This window comes from Chrysochloris asiatica, unplaced genomic scaffold (assembly GCF_000296735.1).
Source record: "Chrysochloris asiatica unplaced genomic scaffold, ChrAsi1.0 scaffold00025, whole genome shotgun sequence".
In the NCBI taxonomy this organism is placed as follows: Eukaryota; Metazoa; Chordata; class Mammalia; order Afrosoricida; family Chrysochloridae; genus Chrysochloris; species Chrysochloris asiatica.
This window is the reverse complement of record NW_006408543.1, coordinates 12,537,712-12,548,648: the sequence shown is the minus strand read 5'-3', so window position 1 is coordinate 12,548,648 and position 10,937 is coordinate 12,537,712. Positions and strand designations below refer to the sequence as shown.

General features: G+C 50.5%; 1 protein-coding gene across 1 annotated transcript in view; it reads left to right on the top strand.

The window, feature by feature from the left end:
* Positions 1 to 3,142: 3,142 nt before the first annotated feature.
* GLRX5 (glutaredoxin 5) overlaps positions 3,143 to 10,937 on the top strand; it is an 11,346-nt gene continuing 3,551 nt past the window's right edge. The window contains exon 1 of the mRNA XM_006839543.1: positions 3,143 to 3,478. Within this exon, the coding sequence (XP_006839606.1) occupies positions 3,187 to 3,478 (292 nt within the window). The 5' untranslated portion in view covers positions 3,143 to 3,186. The remainder of the gene's footprint in view (positions 3,479 to 10,937) is intronic.

Below are 10,937 nucleotides of genomic sequence, written 5' to 3'. Positions count from 1 at the left end.
TTTTTTTAATAGTAATTTTGAGTTTTGTTCCACATTTTCTCCCACTCTATATGGACCCTCTAATGTGCTCCCTTTCAGGTGTTGCTAGTGGTAGCCGGGCACCATCTAGTTCTTCTGGTCTCAGAGTTGTGGTGACTGATGTTCACAAGTTCTATTCTGCAGGATGAGTTGATTCCATGTGTTTTTTTATGTTAAAAAACTTTTTATTGTGAATTGAATGTTTACAGATCAGCTAGTACTTCATTTCTTTGGATGCTTTCTTTTCTGGCCATCAAACCATCCACTCATTTACTTCTGAAAGAACACCCACATACTTTCACTAAGTTCCCCTAGTGCTATTATTCCTAGAAACTCTGTAATTTGCAAAACCAAATTTCTGGACTTTTTGGCTCTGGCATTCATCTTACTCTTGAATGACAGCTGGATTCTCAACAGGACATTTGACAATTACATAAAACAACTATACTTCCAAATTTTGTTGCTGTGTTGTCGAGTTAATTCTGACTCACAGTGACTGCGTTTCTGAGAATGTTAATTCTTAACTGGTACAGTAAGTCTCATGTTCTTCTTCTGAGCGGCTGGTGGGCTTGAACCGTGGACCTTGTGGCTAGCAAGCTAATGTTTATCCTATAGTGCCACCAGCACGCCTAAGTCAATACTATGAACTAAAACAAAACGAAGAAAACTTAACCAGTTGGCATTGAGTTGACACCGACTTATGGATGCCCACGTGTGTCAGAACAGAAGTGTGCCCCCCACAGGGTGGGTTTCTAATGGTTGGTTTTTCTTGGAAGTAGATTGCCAGGTCTTTCTTCCGTGGTGTCTATGGGTGGCATCGAGCCTGTACACTTTCAGTTGGTTATCAAGTGTGTTAACCATGTGGACTACCCAAACCACAATCAAAGGGCTCTCTGATCCTCACTGACAGCAACCCTACAGGGCAGGGCTGAACTGCTCCTTAAGGGGTATGGAGGCTTTGCTTCCCATCACTGCTGCCAATCTCGGGTACACAACAATGTCAGTTTCCAAATTATTCTTTCCCTTCCAGTCAGCACAAAAGCAGAATGAGAACCTTTAGCGTAGGCAAGAACCCAGGTTTTCAGCAACACACCACCAACATTTATTACAAAGCAAACAAATTAAAAACTTACAATCGACAGCCTAAGCATAAATGAAAGTTAAGTGAGTTGGAGACTCATGCAACCAAGTCTCTCTTGTTCAGTGGCCCAGACTACTGGACTTGTGCTGAACAGCATCTCCTGTCTATTTCTGTTCCTGTTGCTTGCATCTCGCATTTACCTGGAATCAGTGAATCTGAAAAACAAAAAAGATGCTTTAAGAACCTGACCAACATTGGACCTCAGGTTAGAAAATGAGCAAAAATGATGGGGTGAAAACACTGGGGGGACTTCTAGGAGTTGGTGGAAAAATGGGATGAGAAATAATGACTTTTCTTTGAACTTTCTGAAGCTCCTTTATGGGTCCCTGAGGAGCACTTTTGGGTAATCGCCTCAGTTGATATTTAGAGGTTCAACTTCCAGGCTGAATGAACACTTTGAAGGTTCACCTGCTGATACCCCCAAGGTATCAATGGCAACCCTCTATAAGTACTTGACTTCAAATATTAATTTATTGTGTTGCTATATACAACAGAAAAGGGTCTCTGGTAGCGTAGTGGTTACGAATCAGGCTGCGAACCTTAAGGTCAGCAGTTCTAAACTACCAGCCGCTCCACCGGAGAAAGATGAGGCAGTCTGTTCCCGTAAAGATTTACAGCCTCGGAAACCCTGTACAGGGTCGCTATGAGTCGGAACCGACTCCACGGCACATAACAACAACAACAACATATACAACAGAACAGTTATCATTTCAACCGTTTTTCTATATACAATCCAGCTATATACCACCCACCACTCTCCATTTCCGTTTTTTTTTACCGACCCCCCTTTCTCCCCACCTTCCCTCCCTTTCTTTCCTTTAACTTTTTTCTTTTGTGGGAAAGTTCCCAAGAGTTTGTCTTAATGAGAAACCAAATATACATTGTCCAGCAACCATTAAAAGAAAACAAAAATCATTTGAGCCTTTTCTTTCTTTCTTTAAGGCCGTTTGTAGCAGTACTTAGTGTCCAACAGAAACCACTGCATCTGCTAAACAATATCTCGACTGCAAAGTTTCTCTGACTGTTGGTGGATCGATAATGACACGGCGCAGTCATTATCACCGTGGGAACAGTACCAGTGGCTATCCGAGGAACATTGCACATGGAACTGCTGACCTTCGAGCAGGCATGCCTCAGCTTCCTCCGGAGTTATGCTTTCTCTGCGAGTCTGGGGTACCCAGGGTACCAGCAACCCAGGATGCTTCCAGGACTGCAGATCGGAAGGCGGGTTCCCGGATCTAGGGAGCCCCTACCCCGCCCCACGCACTGCAAATCACCAAACCAGGAACAATCAACCTGCACCACAGAGCAAATGAGGGGTCCCAGGAGGCTGATTGTCAGTCCTCGGCACCCCACGTGCTCGATCTACTTCAAGCTCCGCGGCTCCGCGGAGATCTGTGCCGGGGCCAGGCCGGACGTGCAGGAAACGTTTGTTTCCCAATTCCCCATTCAAGCGCTTTACGCACTCCGGAAGGCAAGAGTTGTTTTAGAGGAAACTGCGCGCGCCGCACGCCGCAGCCACGAGACCCTCCTCGATCCCCTCTGCCACTCACCTCGGCTGGGAGCGGCGACCCGGGCCTGCTCAGACGCGCCGCTATTCCAGCGGTCCGGAGCAGGCCCGGCCGCCAATCGTGTCGTCATAGCAACTAAATGGCCACCAACACCGGAACCGGAACCTTCCTCTGGGATATGACCTCTTCCCGGCGTCCCGCGGAACGGTGAAACTCGGCCAAGCGTCGCTCTCAGGCGTCCAGATGTATCCCAGCAGGCCCGGCTGCTCTTGGACGGAAGTCATCTTGCCTCTTGTTCCGCTTCTCTTAGCCTCGGAGCGTGAGTGTGATGGACATTTAGTTCCTCCAATTATCTGACAAAGCGCATGCCGACAGCCAATAGAAAGGCTGTGGGGTGAGGCCCAGCCGTCTGGACCTCCTCCGAGCTGTCGGGGCAGGACGAGTGACGTGATTGGCAGACTCACTCGGGTGCTGAGCGGAGGGCCGGCCGTCGAGCGCTCCGGCCAGCGAGCGGGGATGAGCGGCTCTCTGGGCCGAGTGTCGGCGGCTCTGCTCCGCTGGGGGCGCGGTGCGAGCGGCGGTGGCCTGCTGGTCCCGGGCGTGCGGGCGGCGGGTTCGGACACCGGCGGCCGCTCAGCGGAGCAGCTGGACGCGCTGGTGAAGAAGGACAAGGTGGTGGTCTTCATCAAGGGGACGCCGGAGCAGCCCCAGTGTGGCTTCAGCAACGCCGTGGTGCAGATCCTGCGGCTGCACGGCGTGCGCGACTACGCGGCCTACAACGTGCTGGACGACCCCGAGCTACGGCAAGGTCAGGGCCCCGGGTGCTTGAGTGCGGGCGGCGGGCCGAGGCCGCTGGGCGAGGCGAGTGGTCAGGGGTCTGGCTACGCGAGGGCTCGTGGTCTGGGGCTCACCCATCCCCATTCCGAGCTGACATAGGTTTTGGGGGCGAGTTCTTCCTGATGAGGGGTAGAGGGTAACTCCCGTTTATGAAATAATGACGTGGGAGGACACTTTGGGGGCTTGGAGCGGGGCCTGCTTCTGCCCATGGTACCTGGAGGGCCAGCGTTGTTCTTGTCTAAGGCTAAGGCGGCTAGGGGTCGGGGGCCGTCCTGTTGTAGCCTAGGAGTGGTGTGAGTGGGTGGTGGGGCAGGCCAGTCTCAGGAGATCTGGCTTTAGATTGGGGAGGCTGGAGTGGTCTCTGCGTGGTGCATTGTGATGTTGTTAAGTGCCGTCGAGGTGGTTCTGACCTATGTTGTTGTTAAGTGCCGTAAAGTCGATTCTGACCCATAGCGACTTTGTGTAGGGTTTCCAAGGAGCAGCTGGTGAGCTTGAACCACCGACCTTGGAGTTCAAGTGACTTTTGCAGTCTGACGCATTAGCCCATAGCGCCACACCAGGATTCCTGAGCTATAGTGACAATATATAGGGTTTCCAAGGAATGGCAGGAGAGCTTGAACTGCCGACGTTGAGGTTCAAATCGACTTTGCAGTCCAGCGCGTTAACCCACATTGTGACGGATCGCTTTTATATTCCGCCATGATCTTGTTAGTGCTGTTGAGTCGGTTCTGACTCACAGTGACCCTGTTTCTGAGAAGCAGCTGGTGGGTTTGAACCACTGACCTTGTGGTTAGCAGTCCAGTGCTTATCCTATGGAGCCTCACTAGGAGTCCTCTGTGGTGATGGTGGCTATGTTCTGTCAAGTTGGTTCCACATAGTGACAGTGTCACGTTTCTGGGGCTGTAAATCTTTGTGGGAAAATAAAAATCTCATTTTTCTCCTGGGGAGCCGATAGTGGGCACAAGCCACCCACCTTGCAGTCCACAGTCCAGTGCTTATCAACTACAGAGCCATCACGCTTAGGTTGTTAAGTGTCATCAAGGTGGTTCCAAGGAGTGACTGGTGGGTTTGAACCACTGACCTTGAGATGAAAACTGATTATATGGTTGAATGCTTATCTTACAGCGCCACACAGCAAATAAGATGCATGACACCTCTGTGGGGAGTGGGGCCATGTAAGTAGGTGTCTAGAACGTTGAGGAGGTCGGTGAGTCAAGCAGAAGAGCTGAGAGTGGAGGGTGCTGTTGGACCCAGGGTCTCCGTGCTGAGAACCCCCCCTAGACCAGAAGACAGGGAGGAGAGAGGTATCGGTGGAGATGGAGTCAGATGGCCAGGGAGTGGCAGGGAACCAGCAGCAGGAGACCAGTCCTCGGTGGTTGTAGTAGGCTTGCCCACCCATGGACTGAGAGCTCAGTGCCTTCAGGCAGGGGCTTAAGGCAGAGTAGGGGGCTTTCAGCCACTTTCTGGAGGAGTAAGTGCTTTAAGAGCTGTTAACACTTGTTCTCACTAGAGGCTTGCTTGAAACGTGGGGAGTCTCCAGGTACTTAATTGGGCTGGGGGGTAGGTTTGCTGACCCTGTGAGCTTGAGCCCGTGCCTTCAGGCTGACGTATGTGGTGGAGTGGTGTGTCCTGTGGACATTCATCAGCAGCCCTAACAGAGCTGGGCGGAGGGCAGCGCTAAGGCGAGGCTGTCCTGACTGAAGAGCTGAGCCCTGAGCGTTTCTAACCCGGATCCCACCTGCAGACTTCCCTACTAAACCGTTCCCTCGAGTGGTGGTTGAGTTCTGTGTGGCCATTGCACTGACTCTTGACCCCGGAGGAGAAACAGTGCTGAGGAAGGAAGTTTGGCTCAGGGTTAGGGAGACGAGTTCCTAAACTGTAGCCTGTTACTTTCCTGGGGTGGCGCTGTTGGATAAGCACTCGACTACAAAGTCAGTTTCACCACAAGGTTGGCAATTCAAACTCACCTGCCGCTCCTCAGAAACCCTATATGGGGTCGTTATGGGTTGGAACCCATTCAGTGGCACTCAGCAACAACACTTCCTAATAAACTCCGTGCCGTGATTGTGAAGTTTGTGAGCTCTTGGTGATCCCTGCAACACGTGATCAAGCCCAGCGGAGAAGTAGAGAGCGCTGCGGGAGGGGCAGCTGGCTCCAGAATTGGTAAAAAGTCGGCTGAGTGGAGGTGTGTTTGATCTCCACCTTCTAGGCATCTACCTTGAGTTGATATTGATCCTGATTCTCCTCCCTCGAGAAGTTGTGCTGGTGATGTGCCGTAGAGTCGGTTCTGACCCATAGCGACCCTATACAGGGTTTCCGAGGCTGTAAATCTTTATGGGAGCAGAAAGCCTCATCTCTCTCCTGCGGAACAGCTGGTAGTTTCAAACTGCTGACCGTTAGATTAGCAGCCCGATTCGTAACCACTGCGCTACCTGCATCTTCAGTTTTCCAATGCTTGACCTAAAGGTCAGCAGTTTGAATCTACCCATTGATGTTGCTCACTAGCTGTTCCTTGGAAACTCCATGCAGCGTCACTCTGGGTCTGTGTTGACTAGATGGCACTTAACAACAACATTGATGCTGCAGAAGAAAGGGCTGGCTGGCTGCTTCCTCAGCATTTGCAGCTAGGAAATGGTGTGAGACAGCTCTGCTTTGTCATCTTTAGTGCGATAGGTTGTTGTTGTTGTTGTTGTTAAGTGCCGTTGAGTCGGTTCCGACCCATAGCGACCCTGTACAGGGTTTCCAAGGGTGTAAATCTTTACGGGAGTAGAAAGCCTCATCTTTCTCCCGCGGAGCGGCTGGTAGTTTCGAACCGCTGACCTTAAGGTTCGCAGCCCGATTCGTAACCACTACGCTATGGGCCAGTAATCACAAGGTTGGTTCAAACCCACCAGCCACCCCTCGGGAGAAAGCTGAGGCTGTGTGGTCCTGTAAAGCCTGACCATCTGGAAGCCCTAGTACACTAGTTCTAGGCTGCCCTCTGGGTACCTAGGAGGTGGAGTCGGCTCAGTGTCTTGGTGGCACACTGCCACCTGTATCAGACCATCGTCTTCCTCATGCTCAGGACCCCTTTGTCTTCCCGACTTCCTGCGGCTCTGGTGTGTACCCTGCACCTGGCTAGGGTGGCCGTGAGTAAGACACCCAGTTGTGGATTGCTACGTGTCAAGTTGTGAGTCTTTGGTTTGTGAGTTTGCTTTGGCTTGTTTACTGTAACTGAAAATGGGAGGGGAGGCACAGGACTGACAGATAAATAAGACAGTCAGCAGAACTTAACGTTGAGAGAAAGACTCCCCTGGTTTCTGTCTCCCATCCCCTCTGTATGGCTTCTGGTCTTAGACTCCTGAGACTTCGGCAACAAGGAGCTTAACATTTTTTGGCCGCTGAGGTTCATCCATGTGGGTTTTGGGTTAGAAAGTGTACTGCATCTATAGTGCACAAAACATATAACACTGTTGTTACTTTAGAAAGCTGAAGGTTACTACCGTACATACTAACCTTCAGCCAGGGGCAGGGTGGTACAAGCAGGTGTCCACAGAGGGGACTCGTGCACCAGGGCCGGACTTTATCATAGGGAGACGCTCTCTTTGCTCACTAGATTCAGAGTCCACCAAGAGAGGCGGACAGGCTGAGTCCACGGCACCTTGTCCAGCTCAAGGTTGTTGCAAGTCACGCAGGAGCGGCCTCTCCTTTATCCTGTGTTACAAGGGCTGCCTCCCAAAGGACCGGGGTCCCAGGAGGACCCTCAGATAGGGCCGCAGGGAGTGGGAGTGAGCCAAGCAGCACAGGTGCCTGAACCAGTAGCCTGGCCCCCGTCCTGGAGTCCACAGGGACTGGTCCCCACAGGTGGATGTCACCATGTCCTAATCTGCCTTCTCAGAAAGAATAGACTGTCCTGTCGGTTACGAAAGTGACATGGTCATTGGAGAATGCTGAAAAGTAGACAATGAAAACCACTTGTCATTGTTTTGAAGCCATTGGAACACTTGGCTCTAGTTGCCAGCTTTCCGTTGTGTTTGTTTTATTTTCCATAATGGCCTCCACACCTGTGACAGCGCCCCACCCTCCTGAGAGCTGGGAGCCTGGCTCCCGGGACTGCCTGCTTGGAGGTAACTGAATCCTGTGAACTCTGCCCCATGCTGGTGAGGAAGCCTGGTGTGGGGCTGTAGGATAAGCACTCGACTACAAGGTCGGTGTACACTTCACAGCAGCGTGAGTCAGAACGGACTTGACAGCTCTCGTGACAACAACATAGTGTGGATGCTGGGCCCAGAATTCATTTTCACTCATCCCGAAAGTCTCTGAAATGGTGAAACCTTGTCGCTTGTTAGTAGAATTCATGTAACTTTTTAGTCATTTCTTTTTGAGTGATTATACCAGGCACCCTGGTGGTACTGTGGGCTAAGTGCTGGGCTGCCAATGGAAAGGTTGGCAGTTTGAACCCACCAGCTGCTCTGGGAGAAAGATGAGGCTGTCTGCTTCCGTAAAGGTATGCGGCCGCAGAAACTGTGGAGCAATGCTGCTCTGACCTGTGGGTTGCTGAGTCCAACAGACTTGGCACTAACGACAACAACATACTTGTAAAGTCATCGCAAGGCCTCTCAAGCTTCTGCCTACCTGGACCAGCATTAAGGAGCCCTGGTGGCACAGTGTTTAAACGCTCAGCAGGAGAAAGTCTGCTTTCAGGAGAGTTGCAGCCTGGGACAATCTCTGGGAGGGATTCCATTCCGTTCCATTCCTGGGTCGACTCCACCACATACAACAACAACAACAACAGGATCGTTGGCTTTCCTTGCGCTGGGAAGAATGTCTGACAGAACAGAGACTCGGTGAGCCGTGGAGTGGGTGCCTTTCGTTAGCCATCGTCCTCTGGCTGAATGCTCATTCTCAGGAGAATTTGAAAACCTGCCCAACCTTCCCAATAGCCTGAATGTTTGAACTCCGCAGGAGAAACTGTCCGTATCAGTGACCTAAGGTCTCAGGCCCGGCTGCGTGATCTAAAGCACCCACTTCCCCAGTGAAGGGGCCCAGGGTCCAGACTGCAGTCCCTGTGGTGGAGAAGACGGCAGCAAGTTAGTGTGGCTGTTCCAATAAACCTTCCTGTGAAGGAGCAGGAAGTGGAGCGCCCCCCCCCCCAACCCCCCCAGGTTAGAGTGGCTCTTGTGCTTGTGTGTTAGCAGAAACATGAGCACATACGTCATTGCGGCCTGGTTCATAGTTACAGATCACAAGAAGAGGACTTGGTTAGTAGCAGACTGGATCAACAGACTGAAATTTAGTCGTGTAAATAGAAAACTACATTGCAGTTAAAATGAACTGGATCTAGATTTATTAACATGACGAGATCTCCTAAGTACAACTTTTAGTGGAAACAAGTTGCTATGAGGTAATTACCACGTGAATGTGACCGCATATATGAGTTTGTGGAAACTTGCAGTAGGTTTTCATTTGGTTTTCCCAGGAACTGTATGACGCTCCCTCATAAACATTAAGGACTTGAAGCAGTCGCATTTGGTGCAGGGACTGGCAGTACAAGCATATGTAGCTCCTGGCAGGAGTGACAGATGTCAGCCACAGGCTGAAGGTCACTTCTGGGAGGGCTGCGAGTGGCATGTGTTTTGGAGTCTGGACTTTGGGCTCCTAAAATCCTGGCTCCACCAGGTGTTGGTTTTGTGGCTACCTTCTCCAAGCCACAGTGCCGTTGTCTCTAATGTAGAGATACATCAACTTACATTGCACGGTTGTTAAGGAGCCCAGGTTGCTCAGTGGGTTAAGCGCTGGGCTGCTAACTGACAAGTTCTGATCAGTTCGGTTCTAATACCAGCCACCTGTGCAGTGCTTCTCTCTCTGTGCCAGGTCTTGGGGGCAGGGTTCCAACCTTGAAGCTTCTGTGTCCCAAGAATGAGTGCACTGCCCTGACTGACTCCACCAACCAGGGAGCCCCTGGAGCTTTAGTGCCTGGAGCTTTTGTTGGGGGGAGTCTCAGTCCATAGTTCACTTCCAAATAAACGTCTCCAAGGAGCCCTGGAACCAACTGAAGCTGAGAGAGACTAGGACTCCCCCCGCCCCCCGAGGTGACGGAGACAGCAGTCCCCTGGAGCTGGTGCCCTAGATTCAGACTTTAGCCTCCTAGTCTGAGAATATCCGTTTCTATGGACGCCCGACTTGTGGCATTCCTCTCATAGCAGCACAAGACGGTGAAGGCAAGCAGCCTGGGTTTCCGTGCTTCCAGCTTGCATGGCCTCGTGTTGTGCTCATGTTATCCTGTAAGTGCGGGAAGGTGAAGCCACGTGGAGACACAAGGTCACAGGACCTAGTAAGTGGTGGCGGTGGGAGGAACCCACCAGAGGCTCCAAAGGTCCTGTCGTGGAACTCTGCCATGAAGCAAAAAAAGCTGCAATTATGGTGATCTCAGAATGGATTGTCCAAACCAGCGGAGAAGACCAATGGGCTAAAGTGTGGTGGATTTGGAAGAACTGATAGGTCTTTTTGAAAGTTCTCGTGTTTTGTAGTACATTTCCTCCACTCCTTCTGGATTGCTATTTTGAAATATTAATATGAACTTTTTAGAGGACACCTTTGATGTGTGTCAAACCGATTATTGTGTAAGATCGTGTCTCAATGCCAGCTCCAGGTCTTGCCCTGTTATGCAACTTTGCAGTCAGCATTTTCTTTCCCAAATCGAATTACTCCACTTGCTATCTCAGGGGAAATAATGGTGGTGGTTCAAATCCATTCTTGGGTCTGGTTTTCTCATTTTCAAGAGTTGTTCTCTGATTCTGAGTGATGTCTGGGAATCTTTGTAAGAAGTGCCGCTGTAAGCTACATTTTCTGAAAATCCAAGTGTGGGTAGACTCACTGTGTTTAACCAGTTAACGTGCATCAATCGATTCAGTTTCAGCTGTTATACAGATCTCTTATGAACGAAAGTTTCTAATGGTGCTACATAGGAAGCCATTGGATATTAAAGAAAATGCAACTTACAGATTTAGTCTTCAAAGGGAAATCATATGCTTTTAAGAAGGAGTCCTTGGATTCCTTTTAGGGAACAGATGCATGCAGAACCTGTTACCCTAAAAACAGTGAATTTTGATAAGCCATCAACAAGTAGGCATCTTGAGTACTGCCGAGAAAATGCCCCCATGGATTTGGAGATGGGCCTCTTCCGAGTCCCTGAAAACGCTGAGTGAGTTGTGGGACAGAGCTCTTCTCACTCTTAGGTGACTGCGGGGCGTACAGCAATCCCACTTGTTTGCCGAGGGCTCCGTCCTAGGAGGTGTGTTCTGTAACATCCAGAATGTCTAATGAACAAGACGGTTGTTGGTTTTTTTAACTCATTGAAGGTTTTACTTTAAAAACCAGTTGTATTTTTTAGGGTACATTGTTGTTGTTAAGTGCCATCGAGTCGGTACTGACCCGTAGCCACCTTGTGC